This window comes from Mesoplodon mirus (genome assembly GCF_964341445.2).
Source record: "Mesoplodon mirus genome assembly, chromosome: 6".
Classification (NCBI taxonomy): Eukaryota; Metazoa; Chordata; class Mammalia; order Artiodactyla; family Ziphiidae; genus Mesoplodon; species Mesoplodon mirus.
In genome coordinates this window covers 81,220,258-81,247,762 of record NC_138982.1, presented here as the reverse complement: position 1 = coordinate 81,247,762, position 27,505 = coordinate 81,220,258, and the positions used below count along the sequence as shown (strand labels likewise).

General features: G+C 37.1%; 1 protein-coding gene and 1 pseudogene across 3 annotated transcripts in view; both read right to left on the bottom strand.

The window, feature by feature from the left end:
* GSK3B (glycogen synthase kinase 3 beta) overlaps positions 1-27,505 on the bottom strand; it is a 199,592-nt gene that overhangs the window by 71,503 nt on the left and 100,584 nt on the right. For both annotated transcript variants that reach the window (XM_082624258.1, XM_082624257.1), the window contains exons 4-6: positions 11,765-11,875; positions 9,367-9,497; positions 1,945-2,051 (exon numbers count right to left, since the gene is read on the bottom strand). In XM_082624258.1, coding sequence (XP_082480384.1) covers positions 1,945-2,051; positions 9,367-9,497; positions 11,765-11,875 — 349 coding nt within the window. The remainder of the gene's footprint in view (positions 1-1,944; positions 2,052-9,366; positions 9,498-11,764; positions 11,876-27,505) is intronic.
* Positions 21,940-22,611, bottom strand: LOC309806715 (hypoxanthine-guanine phosphoribosyltransferase-like; annotated as a pseudogene). Its single transcript has one exon. The product of its transcript is annotated as a hypoxanthine-guanine phosphoribosyltransferase-like (transcript).

The following is a 27,505-nucleotide window of genomic DNA, read 5'->3' as shown; positions in this document are numbered from 1 at the left end:
TCTGGATTCCTGGGTTTTGTATGAATCATCAAACAAGTGTTTTAGGGAGATGAACATAAATCATTGCTGGGCTTTCCATCTACCAGTAGGGAAGGAGAAGAACGGTGAATGGCATGGGGACAACAAATAATTTAATCAGTCTGATGTGGTAAGATGCACTAACAAGAGGAATTGGAAACTAACACAACATTGTTAAGTCAACTATATTCCAATATAAAATAAAAATTAAATTAAAAAAAAAAAAGAGGAATTGGAACTCCCTGCTCCAATGACTACATTTTACTGGCTTGGAAAAATAATGACAGAAAATTCATTTAAGAAATTCAAGTTGATTTTGTCCAGCTACTCTTTCACTTTTAATACCATTGTTAAAAATATTTCCAAAATATATTTGTATTAGAACACTTTTAAATATATTTATCTTTGTTTATTTATAAATCTTCCAGAGTCTTAAGAAGCAAGTATCCTAAATCTAAAAGGGAAAGCCAAATCTAGGCTTGTTAGGGTTCAAAAGGTCCCAGCTGAATCAGTGGCCTATGGTGAGTCCTACGCCTGAACGTCAGAATCTCGTTTTAGTCATGCAAAGGAGGCTACTGGAAAGCAGGTACTCATAATATCCAGAAAATTGATTCCTAGTAGAGGAAACAGATTACACTGGCCCTTTTTTTGTGAGAAGTATTCCCAAAGAACTGCTAAGCACATGGACATTTATAGAAGTAATATACTCTTAAGAGGGTTAAAGGTTTATGTTAAACATGCCTTAATATGTCAGATAATATGATCATGACTTTTTTAAAAGAAGCAAACCAGGACTTCCCTGGAGGCGCAGTGGTTAAGAAACTGCCTGTCAATGCAGGGGACATGGGTTCGAACCCTGGGCCAGGAAGATCCCACATGCCGCGGAGCAACTAAGCCTGTGCACCACAACTACTGAGACTGTGCTCTAGAGCCCACGAGCCACAACTACTGGGTCCACGTGCCGCAACTGCTGAAGCCTGTGTGCCAAGCCCATGCTCCATAACAAGAGAAGCCACCGCAATGAGAAGCATATGCACTGCAACGAAGAGTAGCCCCCACTCGCTCCAACTAAAGAAAGCCCGCATGCAGCAATGAAGACCTAATGCAGCCAAAAATAAAATAAATTAATTAAAAATAAATAAATAAAAGAGGCAAACCGCATTTATTTTTTGTTTGTTTGGTATTTGTATGCTTTTGGACTAAGGGATTCTCTTCAGAAGCACTATATAACAATAAAATAAAGTTGACCTCCACCTGCATGCCACCCTAAGGTTGCTCCTTTCTTAGCTTCCTATTCGTGTCCAACTGATCATACTCTGCTGTATGTGCACTACTTCTAGTGGGCTAAAATGAGGTAGACGAGGAGGTCAATGAAGAATGAAGCAAACTGTCTCTGTTCAAGTCCTTCTATCATTAAAGATCTTTTGTGACAAATTCTACAGAATTGGTGGGTTTATCCAAACTACTAATGAAAAAATCAGATAGTTCCTTTTGAGCAGACTTAAATAACCAACTGAGACAGCACAGCAAGAGTGTCAGTAATATGGTCATCCCACCACTTTAATCATAAACTTAATTGATGCAAATTCTCCAACTGGCGATCAAGCTCAGAAGGGAATATTTCAGGGGAATTTTTTGTTTTTAGTGAAGAAAAGGTATACTTCTAATTTATTTAAAATTTTAAGTTAAAAATAACTGTAATCCTAAAGAAATCACACAATCACAAAGGAGTAGCTTATAATACAAGAAACGAAAAAGTAGAATAGTAAATATATCTTAAATTCTATACATTTTTGCATATCAATCTTTAAGAAGAAATATATTTCAAGGCATATTTATATTTAAGAACAGATTAGTAATACTAAATTACTAAAAACAAGATGTAATAAATAATTACAAGCCATTATATTCAGGTCCATTACTTACCTATACTAGAGGTATAATCAGTGGCTCCAAAGATCAACTCTGGTGCCCTATAGTACCGAGAACAGATATACGAAACATTGGGTTCTCCTCGGACCAGCTGCTTTGCACTAATAAAAAAATCAAAAGCAGAAATTCTTTAAATTAAATCTAAACTGTATCATTGCTATCGTAAACTGCTATCATTCCCAACACAATGTTTATCTAAGATTCCCATAATTCCAATCATGCAATATATAAGAAAAAGAAAACATGAACCATAACTATGTCTGACATAACAAACTTATAATTTTAACATACCACTCTGAAAAAAGAACAGTAACTTTTAAAGAATGCATTTGTTAACTGTCACCTGAGGAAAAAGATTTTTAAAAAATCACAAAATGATAAATGTTGGAATTTCTTCTGCTCCTGTTCCCTGAATTCCACCTTTAAAATACAAAGAAGAAAGGGAAGAAAAATGAGCAGTACTTCCCCTCACCAAAAAGCACAGTAACAGATTAAAATATAAGAATGAATACTGCTTACCCAATATGTTTTTTAAAAAGGTAAGAAATTGGCCACTCTCTTAAAATTTGACTTCTGACTCAGAGTGAGTATCCCAAAGCTTGCAGATCCAATCTACTTTATGTTTTTCCACCATTTGGTCAGTTTATTAACTGTCTAAGCATTTGTTATCCAATAAAAAAAGATAGGCCCTTTCCTGTAGGGCAGAGATAATTCACAGTCCATGAATTCTAATTCCGCTGTCGTAAGTTAAATCACACATTCTCTTAATCCAACTTTCCTTCCCAAATACTTTGTGGCATGTATTTTATTTTATTTTTATTTTTATTTTTATTTTTTTTTGCGGTATGCAGGCCTCACACTGTTGTGGCCTCTCCCGTTGTGGAGCACAGGCTCCAGACGCGCAGGCTCAGTGGCCATGGCTCACAGGTCCAGCCGCTCCATGGCATGTGGGATCTTCCTGGACCGGGGCATGAACCCGTGTCCCCTGCAATGGCAGGCGGACTCTCAACCACTGCGCCAAGGAAGCCCCGTGGCATGTATTTTAAATATTAAAATTAGTTTCTTTTGAAGTACCTCTCAAGATAACTTGAAGACACACTAAAATAAATAAACTGCTATAGAAGCTAACCATTTTCACATACAATAATATGAAAGATAAATACAAGAAATAAATACAAAAAACAAAATCAAAACAGTAAAAAAGTAAGTAACAAGAAAAGGTAAAAAAAAAACAATTTTAGGTAAAGGTATGGGAAAATCAGAGTAGAGATAGATGAAAGCAGTCACAAAGGTTTCAGTTTGGGCTTTCTTTTCTTCCATTTATTTCTGGTCAATGATAAGTCTGACCATAGCCTGGTCTTCCTTCATCACAAGTTTTGAAGGTGGGAGGCAGTTTATTTTGTAACATTCTCACCAAGGTTTGACATACAGCAGCCATTTCATAAATTAATAAACACTAATCCCTGTTTTTAGGCTGCATGAAAATTAAGACACTTTTTCAGCAAAACTAATAAAATCTTTCTACCTTATAAAGAATTTTCTAAATTAACAAGACGGGTTCCAATTATTTAGTCAGAAAATTCAGTGATAAAGAAGGTAATATTAGAAATGTCACTTGATGGAGCTACCTTCAAAGTGTATCCCAAACTCTACTTGCTCAAACTAGCTGCTAAAAACAAAAAAGGCAGCTTTGTTATCAGAGCTATTAAAAGTGAACTAGGCGGAGTCAAGATGGTGGTGTGGGAAGACACAGAGTTAGCTTCTCCCCACAACTAGTGTGCCTGCTGGCCTCTGGTGGGGGACGCTAACGCCCAAGGAGATAGTAGGAACCCCAAAGTGAACCGGTAGGAAGTAGGGGGACTGAGGGGGGAGGAGAAGTGGAGGTCAGACAGGATCTGTGCCCCTGAGGTCAGGGAGGTCAGGAGAGGCAGGCGGGAGGGTCTCTCTGGGAAGAGAAGGAGAGGAGCAGAGGGCGATCGCCTGGCTCACTTAGGCTGGGGAGCCTGCTGAGCTCTCAAGCCAGTACCCCGCCTCCAGAGCCCCATCCAGGCCATGTGGGTACTGGGGGCATAAGAGGGAGGCCGGGGAGATGAGGAGTGGCAGGTGGGAGGAGCCATCCAAGGAGGGACAGGAGAGAAGCAGAGGGTGATTGCCCCACCCACTGGGGCCCCGGGCAGCCTGCTGAGCTCCCCAGACCAATCCAAAATCCCCCAAAGCCCCCGCCAGGTCTCGGGGGTCCTTGGAGGCATAGGAAGGAGGCCTAGGGGAGAACAGGAGAGGCAGGCAGGAGGAGAGGGAGAGGAGCAGAGGGCAACTGCCCCACCCACTAGAGCCCAGGAAGATTGCTGGGCTCCCCTGTGAGGTCCCCAGCCCTCTGAGACCAGGGCTGAGGGGCAAACCTGGGTCCCTTCTGTTCCTTGAGCCTAAGCTCCACCCCGCACAGCCCCCAGGGCCTTTTCCAGCCCTGTCAGTCCTGAGCATTGGCCCTGCCCACCGCCCAAACCTCACCCTTGCTTAGGCCCCACCCTCCACAGCAGAGGCCTTCCCCCCACCCCTTTTTTTTCTTTTTTCTTTTCCCTCCTCCTCTTTTTTACTATTATGGTACTGATGTGCCTTCTGGCTGTTGATTCATCTACACTTTTATTTGTATATTCTTCCTAAGTATCTGTTTAGTTTTTACTTTGTTATTGTTTTTTTTTTCTGCCCCAGGCAACTTGAGGGACCTTGGTTCAGGAACCCAGGGTTGCAAAATTCCTGTGGTGGGAGCTCTGAGTCTGAACCACTGGACTAACAGAGAACCTCAGACCTCAGGGAATGTTCACTGGAGTGAGATCTCACGGAGCTCCTCATCTCAGCACCAAGACCCAGCTCTATCCAATAGCCTAAAAACTCCAGTGTTGGAAGCCTCAGGTCAAACAACCAGTAAGTCAGAAACACAATCCTACTCATTAGGGAAAAAAAAAAAAAAAAAATGACACAGATGTCACAGATGAAGGAGCAAGGTAAAAACCTACAAGACCAAATAAATGAAGAGGAAATAGGCAATCTACCTGAAAAAGAATTCAGAGTAATGATAGCAAAGATGATCCAGAATCTCGGAAATAGAATGGAGGCATGGACTGAGAAAATACAAGAAATGTTTAACAAAGCTCTAGAAAAAGTACAGAACAAACAAACAGAGATGAACAACATGATAACTGAAATGAAAAATACACTAGAAGGAATCGATAACAGAATAACTGAGGCAGAAAAACAAGTAAGTGAGCTGGAAGACAAAATGGTGGAAATAATTGCTGAGGAGCAGAATAAAGAAAAAAGAATGAAAAGATTGAAGACAATCTCAGAGACCTCTGGGACAACACTAAATGCACCAACATTCGAATTATGGGGGTCCCAGAAGAAGAAGAGAAAAAGAAAGGGTCTGAGAAAATATTTGAAGAGATTATAGTTGAAAACTTCCCTAACATGGGAAAGGAAACAGTCACCCAAGTGCAGGAAGCAAGAGTCCCATAAAGGATAAACCCTAGGAAAAACACAACAAGACACATATTAATCAAACTAACAAAAATTAAATTCAAAGAAAAAATATTAAAAGCAGCAAGGGAAAAATAAAAAATAACATACAAAGGAATCCCCATAACCTTATCAGCTGATTTTTCAGCGGAAACTCTGCAGGCCAGAAGAGAGTGGCAGGATTCGATGGAAAAGTCAAAAGCTTTTCAGACAAGCAAAAGCTAAGAGAAGAGAATTCAGCACCACCAAACCAGCTTTACAACAAATGCTAAAGAAACTTCTCTAAGTGGAGACACAAGAGAAGAAAAAGACCCACAAAAACAAACCCAAAACAATTAAGAAAATGGTAATAGGAACATACATATTGATAATAACTTTGACTATAAATGGATTAAATGCCCCAACCAAAAGACACAGATTGGCTGAATGGATACAAAAACAAGACCCATATATATGCTGTCTACAAGAGACCCACTTCAGACTTAGGGACACATATAGACTGAAAGTGAGGGGATGGAAAAAGATATTCCATGCAAATGGAAATCAAAAGAAAGCTGGAGTAGCAATACTCGTATCAGATAAAATAGACTTTAAAATAAAGACTGTTACAAGAGATAAGGAGGGACACTACGTAATGATCAAAGGATCAATCCAAGAAGAAGATATAACAATTATAAATATTTATGGACCCAACATAGGAGCACCTCAATACATAAGGCAAATGCTAACAACCATGAAAGGAGAAATCGACAGTAACACAATCATAGTAGGGGACTTTAACACCCCACTTACACCCATGGACAGATCATCCAAACAGAAAATAAATAAGGAAACACAAGCTTTAAGTGACACAATAAACCAGATAGATCTAACTGATATTTACAGAACATTCCACCCAAAAGTGGCAGAATACACTTTCTTCTCAACTGCACATGGAACATTCTCCAGGATAGATCAAATCTTGGGTCACAAATCAAGCCTCGGAAGATTTAAGAAAATTGAAATCATATCAAGCATCTTTTCTGACCACAACACTATGAGACTGGAAATCAATTAGAGGAAAAAAACACAAATACATGGAGGCTAAACAGTGTGCTACTAAATAACCAAGAGATCACTGAAGAAATCAAAGAAGAAATAAAAAAATACACAGAAACAAATGACAATGAAAACATGATGACCCAAAACCTATGGGGCGCAAAAGCAGTTCTAACAGGGAAGTTTACAGCAATTCAACCTCACCTCAAGAAACAAGAATAATCTCAAATAAGCAATCTCACCCTACACTTAAAACAACTAGAGAAAGAAGACCAAAGAAAACCCAAAGTCAGTAGAAGGAAAGAAATCATAAAGATCAGAGCAGAAATAAATGAAATAGAAATGAAGAAATCTATAGCAAAGATCAATAAAACTAAAAGCTGGTTCTTTGAGAAGATAAACAAAATTGATAAACCCTTAGCCAGACTCATCAAGAAAAAAAGGGAGAGGATACAAATAAATAAAATTAGAAATAAAAAAGGAGAAATCACAACTGACACTGAAGAAATACAAAGGATTATAAGAGACTACTACAAACAACTATATGCCAATAAAATGGACAACCTGGAAGAAACTCACAAGTTCTTGGAAAGGTACAATTTTCCAAGACTGAACCAGGAAGAAGTAGAAAATATAAACAGACCTATCACAAGTAATGAAATTGAAACCGTAATTAAAAATCTTCCAACAAACAAAAGTTCAGGACCAGATGGCTTCACAGGCGAATTCTATCAAACATTTAGAGAAGAACTAACACCTATCCTTGTCAAACTCTTTCAAAAAATTTTAGAGGGAAAAACACTCCCAAAGTCATTCTACAAAGCCACCATCCCACTGTCACCAAAACCAGAAAAAGATATCACAAAAAAAAGAAAATTATAGACCAATATCACTGACGAACACAGATGCAAAAATCCTGAACAAAATACTAGCATACAGAATCCAACAGCACATTAAAAGGATCATACACCATGATCAAGTGGAATTTATCCCAGGGATGCAAGGATTCTTCAGTATACACAAATCAATCAATGTGATGCACCACATTAACAAATTAAGGAATAAAAACCATATGATCATCTCAATAGATGCAGAAAAAGCATCTGACAAAATTCAACACACATTTATGATAAAAGCTCTCCAGAAAATGGGTATAGAGGGAACCTTCCTCAACATAATAAAGGCTATATATGACAAATCCACAGCAAGCATCATACTCAATGGTGAAAAACTGAAAGCATTTTCACTAAGATCAGGAATAAGACAAGGATGCCCACTCTCGCCACTCTTATTCAACATAGTTTTGCAAGGCCTACCACAGCAATCAGAGAAGAGAAAGAAATAAAAGCAGTACAAATTGGAAAAGAAGAAGTAAAACTGTCACTGTTTGCAGATGACATACACTATACACAGAAAATCCTAAAGACGCCACCAGAAAACCAATAGAACTAACCAGTGAATTTGGTAAAGTAGCAGGATACAAAATGAATGCACAGAAATCTCTGGCATTCCTATACACCAACAACGAAAAATCAGAAAGAGAAATTAAGGAAACACTCCCATTTACCACTGCAACAGAAAGAATAAAATACCTAGGAATAAACCTGCTTAAGGAGGCGAAAGACTTGTACTCAGAAAACTATAAAACACTGATGAAAGAAATCAAAGATGACATAAACAGATGGAGAAATATACCATGTTCTTGGATTAGAAAAATCAATATTGTGAAAATGACTATACTACCCAAAGCAATCTATAGATTCAATGCAATCCCTATCAAACTACCAATGGCATTCTTCACAGAATTAGAAGAAAAAATTTTACAATTCATATGGAAACTCAAAAGACCCCGAATAGCCAAAGCAATCTTGACAAAGAAAAATGGAGTTAAAGGAATCAGATTCCCTGACTTCAAACCACACCACAAAGCTACAGTAATCAAGACAGTATAGTACTGGCACAAATGCAGAAATATAGATCAATGGTACAGGATAGAATGCCCAGAGATAAACCCACGCACATATGGACACCTAATTTATGACAAAGAAGGCAAGAACATACAATGGAGAAAGGACAGCCTCTTCAATAAGTGGTGCTGGGAAAACTGGACAGCTACATGTAAAAGAATGAAATTAGAACACTATCTAACACCATACACAAAAATGAACTCAAAATGGATTAAAGACCTAAAGGTAAGACCAGACACTATAAAAGCCTTAGAGGAAAACAAAGGAAAAACACTCTTTCACATAAACCACAGCAAGATCTTTTTTGACCCACCTCCTAGAGTAACGGAAATAAAACCATAAATAAACAAATGGGACTTGCTCCTAGAAGCAATCAATATTATGAATTTATATCATTCCAAAAATAAGCAATGCATCTGTGTACATATGCCTATACTCTGTGTTTTTAGAATACAAAAGGGAACATACTATATAGATTCTTGACCTTGCTTTTTTGAATTTAATACTTCTTAGAGATCATTCCTTTTCCATTCACAGAGAGCCTCCCCTTTCTTCTTTTAACAGCTGCATATATTACATTATATGTATGATGTACCATAATTTATCTGGTAATCTTCCTACTGCCAGACATTTATATACAATTCTATGATAAAAATTCTGGTATATACAATATTTTGTGAATGTGTGAGTATTTGTAAGGGAACAGTTCCTAGGAGTTAAATTGCTGGATGAAAGACTAAAATTCTGACAGAAGTTACCGAAACTACCCTCACAAGCAACTGCACTAGTTTATAGTCCCTGAGTAAGGGTAACAAAAGATAATGAAAAGAGTATACAGGGTGGGAGGGTGGGGTTGGAGAGGAGGGAAGGAAGGGAGAAGAAAAGAGAGCTAGCTTACCTTCCAAAGTCACAGAGTTTTAAGACAGCTGTATCAGGATCCAACAAGAGGTTCTGTGGTTTAATATCCCGATGGCAGATTCCAAAGGAATGGATATAGGCTAAACTTCGGAACAGCTGATACATATACAACTGGAATAAAGAGTAAAAATTAATTGAATACTTACTTTCTATCCCAAACAATTCAGAGTCCTTACGCAGGAAACAAAGTAACAGATTTCCAGAAAAGAATAGTGAAAAGCTGGGGATTGTTTGCACTCAGTCTTTCTTAAACAAGTTTTATGTCATTTCTCTATCCATTAGCTAATTATAGTTTAGTTAACCAATGCTATATTTGTACCATCTTTTAATAACTTAAAAAAGGAAAATTTACAATGTGCTTTTATAATTTTTATTTTACTAACATCTCACCACAAACCTGTTTTTCTCCCCTAAACACAGATTTAAAAACTCAGAGGGGTATTCCAAATCATGTGACTAGCAAGTAACAATGTTTAGACCAGAAGCCAAGTCTTCTGTTTTTTAAGTTCATCATCCTTTGTCAGGGCCAGAGGTTATTGATACAGAGGTCTGGGAAAACTCACACCGTGAACTGAGAAAATCTGTTATCAAGACATCAGTAAATCTATTAATAGCAACACCACTCTTCCTGTTAATAACCTTCAAAATTAAGTAGACTTCAAAATGCCATTTAAAAACAGATCCTAGATGACTATTGACATCAATTGAAAAGAATATTTATTTCAATTTTATTACAAAACAACATACACTGAGAAACTGGGTCTGTGTGGAAGAAAGAATTAGACTCTTGACTGGCGAAGGGACAGTCTTTGTGAAGAACGTGAGTATAGCTTTTTTTTTTTTTTTTTTTTGCGGTACGCGGGCCTCTCACTGTTGTGGCTTCTCCCGTTGCAGAGCACAGGCTCTGGAGGCGCAGGCTCAGTGGCCATGGCTCACGAGCCTAGCCACTCCACGGCATGTGGGATCTTCCCAGACTGGGGCACGAACCCGTGTCCCCTGCATCAGCAGGCGGACTCTCAACCACTGCGCCACCAGGGAAGCCCAAGAGTGAGTATATCTTAAACCTTCTATTTGTTTCAAGGTCAGTGTTCTGGTTCACTTATAAATTTTTCTGACTCCTCACCTTCTGACCTCTACCCCAAAGTTTTATACCATGAAAAGAACTTTTGAAATGATTCAAATCAAAGATACCAGTATCTTGGTGAAAAACAACAAAAAGAGAGTTAAAAGTCAGATAAAGCACTGACATAAGGTATCATCTACATATGAAGTGGTCTTGACTCCTACAAAAATATACGGAATCACCAATTTACAGGAAATACTGAGGACAGAGGAACATATTAACACCACTATAGTAATCCCATCAGCAAAATCCATTTTATTACTATAAAGCTTAAAATATAACTATTAAGTAAAAACTTCGATACTCAAAACATTCAGAATCAATGCCATTTTATTTTCTAGAGTATTTGTATGAAAGGTAAAATGCAGGGCTTCCCTGGTGGCGCAGTGGTTGAGAGTTCGCCTGCCGATGCAGGGAACACGGGTTCGTGCCCTGGTCCGGGAAGATCCCACATGCCGCAGAGCGGCTGGGCCCGTGAGCCATGGCCGCTGGGCCTGCGCGACCGGAGCCTGTGCTCCGCAACGGGAGAGGCCACAACAGTGAGAGGCCCGCATACCGCAAAAAAGAAAAAAAAAAAGTAAAATGCAAAAAATTATACTCAGAAAGCTGAACTTTTAAACTTAACTCCTAGTTAATTTTCACAATGTCATAGTTAAACAAATAATCTGTTTCTAATAATCTACCACAACTTCAGTCATAATTATGTTGGATAAATTGCAAGCCACTCTAACATGAGTTGTATCAAATAAAAAGGATGACATTGACATCAGGTATCAAAAATTAAATAACACCTTAATAGAGTCTGTGCATATTTAAAATTACAAAAAGTTTAAACTTCAGCTACGGACACACTGTATCTATAAATGGCAATAAACATTGCATTTGGTAATATTTATAACCATATTTTTATAATTTTATAGGATATGCTTGCTCCTATTTCAGCCTGTGGCACAATAAGGGTTATAAGAAATTAAATTAAAAGGTGCTGTAGGTAGCAAAATTAAAACCCGTAATTGTCTGTGAAAAAGTTCATTTGTCAGAAAGATGACAAGTATCTTTAATACCCACGTCATGAAAGCTTAAAAAGGGAAGACTTCACGCTTTAAAACTGTACAAAAATTTAATGAAACTCTAGCAATACCTACTTTGCAGCTTTCCCCCCTCAGAATGAGATGTAATAATATAGTTAAAATACACCCAGCACTCTCCCTTGTTCATAATAACTAAAATGGGAAATTGCTCCATTTTTACATACCTTAACATAGATCACAGGGAGCGTCTGTTTGGCTCGACTATAGTGTCTGGCAACTCTGTATACTGTTTCCGGAACATAGTCCAGCACCAGATTAAGATAGACCTCATCTTTCTGAAAGAGTTTATTAAAAACAAACAAACCAAAAAAACAAGATTAGGAACTAGTCTTTAAATATTTAAATTAGAGTAAATTCTCTATACATTCACTTATTCAGATTTTTAAAGAAAAGATTCATGTGTTCAATTTTAATTATACACAATTAATTCAGAATATAACCATAACAGTAAAAACAAGTCTACCACATTTTTTTTTACTAACAATTTCATGGCAAAAACACAGCCATTTCAAGACTGTTAAGATTCCTAGTCATATTTAAACTGTTATTTTGGTTATATGATTTTAGAGGATATTACCTGTCACAAAACTTCGTATTTTCTAGTTTGAGAATCATTGCCCTTATATCCTATCAGGAAAGCTGTCATGGTAGTAAAATAAGTATTGAACTGGGAGCTAAGAAATGTGCATTTCTAGCCCTAGCTCTGCTAACTGATGTAAGCAAGTCATTTAATCTCTCTAGGCTTCCGTTTCTTCACCTATAGCATGAAAAGCTGGACTTCAAAATTTCTCCTTAAAAAAGATTCTATGGTTATTTGATTAGTTATATTAGTTAATTAGTCTATAATTAGTAAAATAACCACTTGTCTTCTACAATTAACTGAAAAAAAAAGAATAACTTATAAGGCAGCGAGTTACCATACTCACAAGTTTACTGCAGGTCATATGTTTAAACATCCATTCACAGCAGCATAAAGACACCAATCCAAGATCAGTGGAAAGAAAGAAGGGAATTCCAACTAAGTACCAAGTAGGAAAGAAGAAGAGAGTGCTACCCTCACCCTGTTCATGTGAATGATATCAGATAAGCAAACTGAAGCAGAACACAAAGTTGAGAATCACTGTGTTCAAGTCTAGAACTGGCTACTGAGTAGGAAAATCTTCAGGTAACACTTCACAATCTTCCCAGTTTGAAATACCTGCCAAACTAAAGTGAAGAATTTCAATTTTCAGCATTTATTGAGCATTTTCTATATGTCAGTAGTCATTGCAGAGGAAGTAAGGAAGTAAGGGTGCAGGTAAAAGACATGTCATCTAAATTGAGTACGAAAGGGGCATTTCAGGCAGAGAGAAAACTGTATTCAAGCTGTGAGGTCAGGCTTCCCTGATGGCGCAGTGCCAATGCAGGGGACACGGGTTCGAGCCCTGGTCCAGGAAGATCCCATGTGCTGCAGAGCAACTAAGCCCATGCATCACAACTACTGAGGCTGCGCTCTAGAGCCCGCGAGCCACAACTACTGAGCCCGCGTGCCTAGAGCCCGTGCTCCACAACAAGAGAAGCCATGACAATGAGAAGCCCGCACACCACAGCGAAGAGTAGCCCCCACTCACCGCAACTAGAGAAAGCCCGCACGCAGCAATGAAGACACAACACAGCCAAAAATAAATTTTAAAAAAAAGAAAAAAAGGTGTGAGGTCAAAGAACAGAGCAGATCTCAGGAAACAGTTTAGTGAGGCAGCATGCCACTGACGCTATTACCTTTTCACTTTCCCTCAGTCTTTCATGTTCTCCTCTCTTCCCTCCATATCCAGCTTAAATTCCATGGTCTAACATTACCCTCACTCTCTAACAAGGGAGTTAGTAAACAACAGCAAAGGCTTGTTTTAAAACTCTTCTCCCATCCTCACCCTCAGCTGATACCTTGCTTGTACCACTACATGTACCCATTTACCAGCATCTACCCCCAGATGCCTTTCCTTCACTACTCTAACTAGAGATAAGCTGACCAAGCTCCTTTCTAAGGCAAACTCTGCTGCATGTAAACAAACTACTCTGCTTTTCCTATTCACACTCATTGCTTCAGTAATTTTTCTTTCTCTGTCGATTATTCTCTCTCTGTGAGAGCATTACAACATAAACTTGTTATTTCTTCCATCATTAAAAAAAATCTCTAATCGCACTAATCACCACCATCCTATTTTCTGGCCCTTTTAACAGCAAAATTCTTCAAGAGATGTCTAAATTGACTTTCTCCAATACCTGGCTCTTCTCATTCTCTCTAAAACTTACTCCAGTAGAATTTCACCACCACTATTCCACAATAATTATTTATCAAGATCAATAATCTCCTTGTTGCTGTATTCAATGCTCATTTTCAGGCATCATCTTTCCCTCTCTTTTACTTGACTTAGCACTACCATCTGACATAGTCGATCACGTTCCCTTCTTTGAAACACTTACTTCACTTGGGTTTTAGAACACTATACTCTTCTGGTTTTCATCCTACCTTAAAGACAGCTCTTCTGGCTCTCTATTTCTGGTTCCTTCTATTCTCCTTTATCTCCTAAGGAATAGAGGATCCTAAGGCTCAGTCCTCAGACCTCTGTTCTTTGTGTAAGCCCACTCATCCAGTCTAATGGCTCAGTACTACTATACACTGATGACTCCCAAATTCATATATATCCTGGGACCTCTGCCTTTAAGTCCAGGCTAGTATCCACTAGCCTGGACTTAAAGGCAGAGGTGGAAGTTGGGAAGATGATAATGAAAGCAGTGTGAGCAGCTGGAAACCTTCTACAAGAATCCAAGGCCTAGACTAGGGCACAGGTAATAAGGATTTTTTAAAAAGCGAGGTGGGAAACAGGTATAATGGCTAGCTAAACAAGAAAGTAATAGAGAACCTGAGAAATAAAGAAGTTTGGATTAATTTAACAGTCTCTAAACCTGGGCAACTAGGCAGGTAATGAGACAAGGAACGTAAAAAGAGCAAAAAGGTGTGAGGGAAAAAGTTGAACTTTTATTTAATGAATATCAGAACATTTTAGGTAGTTTTGTTCCATAGGTGGTTGGAAATACATGGGTGGTTGGTCAAGTCAAACTCAGAAAACAAGAGTAGAGCATAGCTAGAGATTTAGGCAATAGCTGAAACTGTAAGAACAAGAATCACTCACCTAAGAAGAGTGTATACAGTAAGAGAGTGAGGAAAGGACTGAGTATAAGAGCTTTGAAAATTAAGAATGAAACTTCCCTTAAGACATTAGGGGACAACTCAGCAATGAGAACTAAGAGGCATAAAAGAGCAAGGAAAGACTGGCATCAAAAGATCCAAAGTTGAGTTTCAATAATGATGAGATGTGGAACAGCAAAGTGTTTCAATGACAGGAAGGATGGGATTGAAAAGGCTGTTGGATCTGGTATACCATGGTTCAGTGACCGTGTTGGAAAGAGCAGTTTCAGACCATGGTGCCAATAGCAACCAACCTGTACTGAGTTCATGAGTGAGCAGATGGCAGGTAAGAAATAGGAGGCAGTTAATTTAGTTTGTTCTTACAAAATCTCTAGTGGTGAAAGTAAGGAGAGAGCTGGGAGCTGGTAACTTGAGGGGAAACAAAAGTCAAAGAAAAATTTTAAATGTGCTTTTTGTTTGTAGTTTTTAGTGGCTAAGAGACCCAAATTTATTGGTATGCTGACTGGATAAAGCCAGAAAAGTTTTAAGAAACAAAAGAAAACGGACAACTGATGAAACAAGGTTCTAGAACATCACAAGAACAGGAAAAGAAGAACACAGAGAAGTTACACCATGTAGTAATTAAGAAGCAAGGTTAGCATGAGTCACACAAACTATACGGAAGTCCCAACACTGCTACAAGCTATGTGACCACAGCAAGTTACTTAACCTCTTGAAGCCACAGTTTCCTGTAAAATAGTGCTAATGATGATACCTGCTTTAAAAGATTGTCATGAGATTATTAGAAATAATCATACACAGCTCTTGAAGCATATTACCTGGCACATAATACTTAATTTTAACTTTTATCATCTTTAAAAAGGAACGATACCACATTTTTCCCCCTGTACATCTAAAATAAGTGATTACGTGTTAGAAAGAATAAATAAAATGAATGTATGTCTGATGACCCTATTTCTTGTAAAATAAGAGATAGGTTATATGTAAAACTGAGGGTAGCAAAAGCAATGCTGAGGGCTAAGGGAAGAAAATTTCAAAGATCAAGATTTAGGTAAGAATTAGTTCCACGTGAAGGTGAGGTCTGATAAAGAGAATAAACAAATAGAAAATGCTGAACTGGTGTTGAATGGGTTGCTGTGTAAGTAGAACCCAAGGAATGGTAAGTCTCGGGTTTTGGAAGCATCATTAATATGGATGCCAAAATTATTCTTTTTTAACTATTATTTGATTACAAGGTTTCTTGATTTTAATAAATCACTTGACAAAGTTAATCACAATATATTTATAAATGACCTGGAGATGTGTATGCTAATTTAATTCATTTGCTAAATAATCATACCAAAAGTGAAGAATAAAAATACTAAAAAAATGAATACTAAGTTCAAGGAAGATTTCTAGTTGTAGGGCTACAAACTCTGTTCTTCCCTTGTCCTAATCAAATTATTGTAAATGATTTCCTTCATTAGGGGATGCAAGAGCAAATGGCTAAACAACAAATGTAAATGTGTGAAGCCAAAATGTATAATGCAGTAAGAGGCAGTGGTTGGTAAATCAGAATGTACAAGACTTAACTAAAAGCATTCTAATTTAAAAAAAAAATTAACAATGTGCTTGCAAAATAAAACACATCAGAGGATGAATCTGGCAGTCATTTTACAATTTTTTGACTTTAACACAACCACCTAATATTGCCACAAACCTAGGAAGAATGGCTTAAAATGGAAGACTAAATATGAATTTAAAGGACTCTAGTAGTCTAGAATGCTAAGCCAAACCCACAAAATAAAACTTAACAAAGATAAATATAAAACCCTATGATTAAAATCAAAGTACCAATTTATTCTGTAGAATGACGGATTAAGATTTAGTAATTCATCTGGAAAATAAATGATAGGTGTAACTGAACAGAGCTCAAAAGGAATCAACATTGAGATGCAGCTAATGAAAAAATTTGACACAATATTAGTTTACAGTAGAAGTATTGTGTTCAGATCAACAAAGATAATTCCACTCTACTTTGTACAGTTCAGGCTTCATTTGATGTACTGATGATATCCATTTTTAGGCAGTATATTTTATTCATGATATTAACAAAACAAAACATATCAAAGGAAGGTTATCGAAACCATGTCTGCGATAGGTCAAATGTTCTCATTTATTATACTATGAGAAATATGGAGGCTTAAATTATATTTGGAGCAGTACTTTGCAGATTAATATAAGCTTATCTTTTTGCTCAAATAAATTTTATTTATCCACTCCATTAACTAATCAACAACTTGTCAATTTTCTTTAGCGCCATAGAGGAGGTTTGTCCATTTTGTAAGTATAACTGTCTCTCTGACATTTAAAAGTTGTCATTTTGACTATATTTTCTGAGATACTGGAGGTGTCTATACTCAAAGGCACTTTGAACAACCCTTCATTTCATGGCTCTGCGCTTGTATTCAAATCAAATCCACTTTAAAAAAAATATATATATATATATACAATTGGTCCTAAAACTGAAAGCCAAAACTAACAACAAGTAATACTACCATCAATACCAATTTGAAATAAATGGGCTCAACATCATATTCTTTATATGCTCTTGTTAAACCTACAGATGTTCTGCTGTAAATTTAACAGCCTCAGGAGTAATCCCTGAGGGGGAAGTGCCCATTCCTAGGAAATGTCATCACAGCAGAGAAACTACTATTTTCAGTTTCCAAAGTAGCTTTGTCTGGAGGTTTACGTAAAAGATAATTCATGAGACTGAGGATACTAATATTTCAAGAAGAAAGAAGGATCAGGATTCTGCATTTCTATCACTTGTAATTTTCTGGAAAATCTCAGGCCTGCTGTTTTCTTAATGTAATCTCTCTCTTTTGAGTTATCAAACAGAATGCCTGAATATTCACAGATTAGCAGTGAACTGTAAAAGCCAAGTATAAAAATACAACATAAAGAGTATCATTTAGCTGGAGATACTGAAAACAGTCTACTAACATAATGAGAAAGTACTAATTTCAGAGAACAGTTACTAGGCTTCCAAATTACATGATGTACAGCTTCGGGAATATTTCTCTCAATGGTTCAGTTATCATTTTTATTAAAAAATTATTCTCTAACTGCTGATAATCCCTCCTCTATGAACTCCACTCTAAAACTGTTCACTGAGTTAAGAAATTTAAATGACAAAATTTTGATCACACCTAACAAAAACTCAGCAAAAGCTGTGATAACTTCATCCATTGGAAGACAGACACTACTCACTATGATGCTCTTACCCCCAAATAATTTTTCAAGTCAGGGAAACAAAATTGCTTGAAGCTGCAGTTTTAAGTAGAACCATGTTAGCATTCTAAAAATTTGATGGGATGCAAAAAGCAGCATATAAGAGAACCCAGTAAAAAGACATCCAACAGGGCTTCCCTGGTGGCTCAGTGGTTGAGAGTCTGCCTGCTGATGCTGGGGACACGGGTTCGTGCCCCGGTCCGGGAAGATCCCACATGCCGCAGAGCGGCTGGGCCCGTGAGCCACGGCCGCTGAGCCTGTGCGTCCGGAGCCTGTGCTCCGCAATGGGAGAGGCCACGGCAGTGAGAGGCCCGCGTACCGGGGGGGAAAAAAAAAGAATGTGTACAGGTGCTAGTTGAGCAGCATGCAGGACAAACTTGAAGCATTCCCCAAGTTGCACATAGATACATCAACGTACAGCAGAAGCATCACTGGCACAAGGGGCTTACAAGCAACCTCTGACCAAACATTTGACTAAACAATAAACTACTCTGACTCAAGAGCAACTCCCAGGGAGTAAAATCACATTCATCCTGGCAGTCAAAAAGACTGTGAATGCCCAAGGCTGTACCCTCTCAGGAGCAATCAGAGGGGAAAGTCCAAGCTATTAGTCCCTGGTTCAACATGTGGCAAATAAATATGAACTCCCTGAACTATGATAGCAGCACCCAAGCCACTCAAACATCCAATGGTAAAGGATAAAAATATAACTGGCTAATGGGACTTTAAGCATAGCCTCTGACCAATAAGTGACATTTAAAAGAGGAAAGATCTCTAATCAATAAGCTTAACTTCTAGCTTAAAAACTGGGGGGAAAAAAAAGGCAAAATAAACCCACAGGAAGAAAATAACGTAGACTAGAACAGAAATACATAAACTGGAGAATACAAAAGCAATTTTAAAAACTTAATGAAATCAAAAGTTGGTTCACTGAAAAAAAAAATCAACAGGGCTTGAGCTAGACTGACCAAGAAACATAAGACTCAAATTACTGAAACCAGGAATGAAAGAGGAGACATCACAACTGACTTTAAAGAAACAAAAAGAATTTTAAGACAAAAGTATAAACTTTATACCAATAAATAAGATAATTTAGATGAAATGAACAAATCACCAAAATGGACAAAAGAAGAAATAAAAAAATCTAAGTATACCTATTACAAGTAAAGTAACTGAATTAGTAATTTAAAATTTACCACAAAAAGTGACTTGTTGTAAATGGCTTCACTGGGGAAACCTACCAAACCTTCAAAGAAGAATCAATACCAATTCTTCACAAAAATTTTCAAAAAAATAGAAGACAAAAACACTTCCTAACTCATTTTATGAGACCAGTATTACCCTGATACGAAGACCAAACAAAGCCATCACTAGAAGGGGAAAGAAAGATGACTAATTTATATTCCTTATGAATATAGATGCAAAAATCCTCTAAAAAATACTATCCAGCAACATATAAAAATTATATACCATGACCAAATGTTATTAATTCCAGAAATGCAAGGCAGGTTTAGCATTCAAAAAATTAATGTAAAATACTTTATTAATAGAATAAAGGACAAAAACTCCAACAGATGGGGGAAAACCATTTGAAGAAATACAACAACCTTTCATGATAAAAATGCTCAACAAACTAGGAATGGCAAGGAACCTCCTCAACCTGATAAATGACATCTACAAAAAACACAGCTAAAAATCACACTTAAAAATGAAGAACTAAATACTTTTTCTCTCTAAAATTGGAAACAAGACAAGGATGTCTGCTTTCATCTCTTCTCAACATCATGCTGGAGGTTCTAGCTAGGGCAGTTGCAAGAAAAAGAAATAAAAGGCATTCAAGACATTATATTTTGACAAAAGGGTCAATTCATCAAGAAGATATAACTATTATATAATATATTCACTAAACAACAGAGTTCCAAATACATGATGCAAATATTGATAGAAGTGAAGGAAGAAATACAAAATTCTACAACAATAGCTGGGAGACTTTAATATACCACTTCCAATAATGGACATCTAGACAGAAGAGCAATAAAAAAAATAGAGGACTTGAACAGCACTGTAAACCAACTGGACCTAACAGATATATATCATGGGATGTTATCCAGAATATGTCATACGTTAGGTCACAAGACAAATCTCAATAAGTTTAAAAAGACTGAAATCATACAAAGTTATCTTCTCCAACCACAATGAAATAAAACTAGAAATCAATAACAGAGGAAACCAAAAGATTCACAAATGTGTGGAAATTAAACAACACATTGTTAACAACCAACAGATCAAAGGAAATTAAACACACTCTAAAACAAGAAAAATTAGAAAATACTTAAGAGATAAATGAAAACAAAAACACAATATACCAAAACTTATGGGAGGCAGCGAAGGCAGTACTCAGGGAAATCTACAGCTGTAAATGCCTACATTAAGAAGAAGATCTTAAGTCAATAACCTAACTTTACATATAACCTAACTTTACATCCTGAAGAACTAGAAAAAGAAGAGGAAACTAAACCTAAACTACTAGAAGAAAGAAAATAATAAAGATTAGACCAGAAATAAGAGAACAGAAAAAAACAATAGATTCAAGAAACCAAAAGTTGGTTCTTTGAAAAGATCAACAAAGTTGACAAACCTTTAGCTAGACTGACAGAGAGAAGAAACAAATAACTAAATCAGAAATGAAAGAGAGTACATTACTACTGACCTTATAGAAATAAGGACTATAACAGAATACGATAAACAACTATGTGCCAATGAATTAGATAATGTAGATAAAACTGATAAATTCCTAGAAACACACCAATCACTAAAATGACTCAAGATGAAATACAAAATCTCAACAAACCTGTATGACAAGTAGAGATTGAATCAGTAATCAAAAACTTCCCCAAAAGTCCAAAGCCAGCTGGTTTCAATGGCAAATTCTAACAAACATTTAAAGAAGAATTAACAACAATCCTCTCAAAAGCTCTTCCAAAAAAATAGAAGACAAAAAACAAAAGAGTAAGTAAAGTGTTTAGGTTACAGTCATATAGTAAGCACCATATAAATTTGGGCTATTATTACTATTCACTATTAGTATTACTATTTACTATTACTACTGTTACTATTCTACAGCAAAAGGCTATTTATTCTCTTCTAAAAAAGTTCTACAAAGTAGACACTGTACAATCTCCCCTTGTTAATCATTACTAAGACATTTTTTCTTTTAAAGAGACAGCCTTTATCTTAAGGATTTTTACATTGAAGACTTCAAAAAGTGGTAGGTTTTTAGAACTTATTGACCTGTATTTAAAAGGAACTGTTGACAGAGATTCGCCAGAAATAATCTGAAAAAGTGGGAAAATACAGTTAATACTACTGAAACCTACTAAAATAACTCCAGGACATATGGTTTATCCAACATAATGATACCTCTAAATGCTGTCACCGATATGAAACTGACTGCTTCTTTTCTAAACACACAGTGGTATAATTAACAATATTTAATCACTTCTGTTCTTTCCTGAATATATAAAAATTAAAATACCAATTAAAAAACTAATATATTTTTCTCTTTCAATGTTTGTTACAGATACAATTTCAATATTTTCATTCAATAGTGGTGTGGTTTAAGAGACTTCTCATTCACAAGTCAAACAACAATCCACCCAAAGGGAACTGATAGTCTGTAGTCTCAGCAAATAAAGAGTTCAGGAATGCAGCAACTGACCTTTCTAAAGTACAAAATGGATAAAATTCTTAGAAGATACATGCAATAAGATCTACTAAGCACATGGCCATAGAACTAGAACATTTGATAATTTTCCTGGTGATTTCAATGGGACTCCAAACTCAAGTTGATGTTTCCAAACTCAACTTGAACTCTCATCTTAGGCTTTGTATTTTGCTTTTCCCATTTCGCTAATGACACAAACATGATTCCAATTCCTGAAGTATTCATTATAGTCAAGGTTATATCCTACAACAAACTTGTCTGGAATTTCAAATCCAACAAAGTCTGGTCTATATCCAACACATCATGGAGTCCTTTTCACCAGCAAGCTTGCAACCTTGACCATCTTTGGATTATGCTGCTTGACCAAGGAAGCAAGGTTTGCATTGTTTTGCCAGTGTCAATTATATCTTCAACAATCAAGACATTCTTTCCAGTTAAAGTTGAGAGAGATCTCCACCAATTACTTTTATATCACCTGTTGACTGGTCATTACGGTAGCTCTTCAGTCTGATCAAATCTACAGTCACAGGTACAGATCTATCACTACTTCTGTTCAGTGCTTTGATGTAATCCAGCAGGTCAGCAAAGAACTTATAGCCCCCCTTGAGCACACAGAGGGCCACGATGTGATGGCCTCCCATCTCCTTCATCACATCTCGAGCCAGCCATTTGGTCCTGTCCATAATTAGTCCATGAGGAATAAACACCTTTTCCAGATCCTCAGCATAATGATTAGGTATACAGAATAAATCTAGGTCATAACCTGGTGCATCATCACTAATCATAACGCTGGGGCTCCGGGTAGCCATAATGGAGCCGGCCGGCGCGCGGGCTGAGGGCAGTCTGGGGAGGAAGAAGCCGGTGGCGGGGCCGAGCAGGAGGCAGAGGCGCGGCGGGAGGCGGCGCCACGCGGGAAAGCAGAGTCGTCCGCCCGAGCGCTCTTCCCCGCCGTCGCCGCTGCAGCTCTACTAAGGCTTTTTTAAGTGTTACATTTCTAACACACTGCTTCTAGAGAAATCTACATTCTATGCTAAATGGTATAGCAATACTACACAGACTCTGGAGTTGACTCCTAACTTTGACACTCTGTAGCTGTAGGACTCTTAGGTAACTTAACTGTGACTGCCTCAGTTTCTTCTTCTATAAAGTGGGGATAATAACAGTATACCCTTTCTTCACTGGGTTGCAGTGAGGTTTAAGTGTCTGGATGCATAGCAAGTGCAACATATATTTGCTATTATTAAACAATAATTTGTAAAATAGTAAGTTAATGTGTTAATTATATGCCACGTGCTATGATAAGCACTTAGTAAACATTATTACATTTTTTCCTTACAAAATCCCTACTGTACAGATGACGAGGGTTGAAAAGGGCTTACAAAGGTAAATATCTTGCCCTGTCATACTGCTATCAAGTGGCACAAATAGGATGCAAACCCAAATATTTCTGGACACAAAGCCAGAGCTCTTTACTTTTCAGAATGGATTCACCCCAAACTTTCCTCTCCAGGGCTAGTGACAAACAGGCATAATCAAGCACAGCATTCTTCTCCCTGATCCCAGAAGCATTGGTACAATCTTCACTTTCTGAACACAGCGCGCCACACAGTTACTCTCAGTAGAAAAGATGGTATGAGGAATAAAATCAGTTTGCGAACCTTGCTATTTAAACTGTCTCTCATACAAATAGAGGGAGAGTTTTATTTAAGGAAAATAGCCTTTATTACTCAAGTAATCAATCTATGATGAACCACAGGTAAAACATTTTTATATGTAAGGCTACTTAGAGGAATATTTCTTACAGAAAACTATTAATTGATTTAAATAAAATTGAAGGCTCCTGTAAAAACAAAATATGATCTCCATACTCCTACAGAGACCGAGGGTTCTACAAAGGTGAGCCGCAACTCAAGGGAAGGTAAAGTCAGCTGGTCCCATATCCCAGTTTCAACCAGAACAACTTTGCTTTTTATCTATTCTACCTGTAGAACAGGGATTCTTCATAAATTTCATTTAGGGGGAAAAAGGTTCCTATTGCTAAATATTAATACTAAAAAACACTATTCTCTAAGATACTTGGAATTCACAAAACTATTATAAGCCCAGACTGTTCAACACCTTTAAAAAATTCCATTTCTCTCTGATCAAGGAGAAAGAGTACTAATTACTCTGAACTAAATCAGAGTTAATAAAATCTATTGGTTAACCTGGAGTATACTAATTGACTACATGATGCTCCAGTTATTACAGCAAATACTAATAATTCCAACCAGAAGACTAATGACTAGGACTAATTTGGTCACATTTCTAGTCCCTGTCCCGACTAATTCCTCCTTCTTCTAGCTACATTGGCTACTCTCTTCCACAATTATAGGCTGAAAGCTGACTATGTATAATTCCTAAAGAAAAACAGTCTTTAAAATGGCAGGGTGGAGCACAATAAAGAGAAGGTCACCAAAATAGGTATAACCATTCAGTCAAACTGTGGTCAGTGGAAATATTTGTCAAATATTACAGCCATCCTACTTGAACCCAGAGCTGGAAAATGCTATGGATAAAAATTATGATGAGACTTTTGGGTAGCTTAGCTACAATTCTAAAATTAAAAATAACAATAGGGGAACAGTTAAGAGTATTATGTAGTACTAAAACCCAGTGGAATATTACATAACCAATAACTAAAAATATTATGAGGTAAAAAGGGAAAGCTTTTATGAGATTTTAAATACTTAACAAGGTTAAAAATAGTTATTCATACAACTATGTAGAACATGAACATACAGAATAAGATATGTAGTACTGAAGTCAAAAGCCAGGATAGTGAGTGAAAATTTTTCCTGTTTTAAAAATTTCCCAAAAAGGATTAATAGAGGCTCAGAGAGAAGACATACCAAGAGAGTGAATGAGGAAGGCTCAGGACACATGGAAATCCACACAAAAATGTAGAAAGGATCAAATATTCAAAGAGAGTAGGATGGGTAGAAACCCAACGAATGAGGGGTACAGAAACCCAGAGAAAGAGGTTGAAAAGAAGTAGCCTACAGAGAGAGAAACAGATGGACAGATAGACACCAGAGTTAAAGAGGAAAAAGAAATATGAGGGGGTGCCACAGACCAAGAGAATGGGATAGAAACCCAGAGACAGAAAGAGGCAAAGAGCCCAGAGTGAAAGGGCCAGAAACCCAGAGTGTGGACAGAGACTGAAGGAAAAGGAGATAAAAAGCTTAGAAGAGAGTAACTGAAAATCATAGAGAAGAAAGAGAATCAGAGATGATGAAGATGATGAGAGGATTACAAAATATTCCCATTTATATTTAAACATATCCACAGAACCTAACAAGAATTTCACGCCTATAATGATGAAACACTGAAATCTTCTCTTTCTCATCCTCACAATGCCGTCAACTCATTCTAATTGCCTCCTCACACCTCCTTTAGGCTCATGTTCTTACCAGAGATCTCCTGCTCAGAGCTTCCCCTAAGCGATCTGAAACCCCAAAAGAAACTCTTCACAGAGCTTCAAACCCCAGTCTCTTCAAAGAGGGTTCTTTTCACTGCCTTGCCCTAGACAAAACCTGGATCCAACCCAAAGGCATTGGTTTCCTTGCACCTCTCTCAAATGAAGCCTGCTCTCAACCCTCAACATATTCTAGGACAAGAGAGCAATACTGATAAACTGCTAGCTCTTTGCTCAAACAACATCACCTCTCCCTCCTTCCTAACTCCTAAGAGCTCTACAACATGACTACACAACCCATCTACCCAACCTTGTCAATGTCATCTCTCCACTTAGAGTCCCACCACCACCACCTAGAAGTCTTACATGTAGATGTCTACTGGGCATCTCTATTTGCATATCCCAGAGGCATTTCAAACTACTAGTTTATTATTTCCTCCCCCTAAACTCTTCTAATATATATACATAGGCAATATATAATGCTTTTCACAAGACATTTAGATCCCTTTCTAAACAGCAGCACTGAGTTCACTCTCAGTAACCTACTCTTGGAGAGTTAGAACTAACAAACCTGAGCTCTCAAACCTAGAGCAGAATCCATCTTCTCATATGAGAAATATTAGTTTACTACCTGGTCTCTTGAGTGATGTTAGTCCTGCCAGAACAATTCAGAAACAAGGCAGTGAAGATCATGAGTAGGGGAAGAAGAAATTATCGTTTTGGTGGCTGGAAGATTATGGAAGTTCCTTAACCTATATACTTCTGAATATCTTTAGAAAGCCTTCCCTTTTTCGACAACGGAGGATCATTATTTTCAGCAACACATCACAACTTTTCTTCCTTTCTTTCTGTTCTCTTAATGGAGCTATCCAAAATTAAAAGGGGTCTTTTTTCACTTTGGGAAACTTACAACACTCAAGAGAAAGTTCTGAGATAAATGAAATATTAGAAAGTATATGTATTTCTTTTTTATAATAGAGAGAAGTGCATTGTCCTTCCAGTTATCTTCCCTTAATGACTTCTCAATTGCTCTTTATCTGTAAGACCATTTAAGATAAATAAGCAGCTCTGAATAGCAGCAGGGAGGAAATCATCCTCTGGGGTACACAGATAACAGTCAGTCCATTGTTACTCCTTCCGCAGGATTAACTAAGGGTAAGGGCAGATTGTGATGGGGGCTTCCACCAAACCAAAACCAGACAGGTAAGCCTTTAGGTGCTACCACAAAAGGTAGCCTTAAAAAGGTTTGTTCAAAAGGTTTGTGCTTCCCTTTCTGCTCTTTATCTTCGTAAGAATTAAATGAGTTAGTATTTGTAAAGTACTAAAACAGTGCCTGGCATACAGGAAAAGCTATATACATACATACACACACACACATATATATATATTTTTTTTTTCTTTTCCACTATGGTTTATTACAGGATATTGGATATAGTTCCCTGAGCTATACCATATGACCTTGTTGTTTATCCAGGGAAAGCTATATAAATGAAATAATCAAGAGAAGATGTTTAAGGGGCTTTGTAGGAAGGCCTATGCAAATGAATCCACATGCAATTCAGTGGTTCATGGAATAAATAGTTCTGACCTTTACTTTCCTCCCTGGGGTATTATAATGTCTAGCATTTAATAACAAAACCCATAGGGATGCAAAATTCCATTATAAGAGTGCTGTGAACACAATAGATGCTCCATAATTTTATTTGGGAAGGGACAGGAAAATGTAAAGACATGTCAAAACAGGTAAGATCAAAGACATAACAGGCAGTTTGCTACGTTAAAAAAAAAAAAAAGAAAAAAGGAGTATGAACCAAATAATGGGCTTTAGGAACAAAAGAGCTCAAATATTTGAGGGTTTATGGTCCTTAATACAAGCAGAGGCCATCATTTAAACTTAAAAAAAAAAAATTTAAAAAACACCTAAGAAATGAGAGTCACTAAAGGGCCAATTTGCTAATTATGGTTGTTAAAACATTAGCTATCACACACACACGCGCGCACGCAACTATATTTCTGTAGGCATGTATATCATAATTCTGGCTTAATACATAGGTATTTTCCCATATTACAGGCTCTGTCATGAAAAAAAGAATTTCTAAGAAAATAATCTCAATAAAATTTAATGGAAAATGATTAAATGGTACACTGGGAAATATGTGAGTAAAAAGAACTGGGCTAGAAATCAAGAGGTATTATGGATCTAAGGGCTTTGGGACAGTATAAGCATGGTATGTGAGGTCCAAAAATATCAAATGAACTTA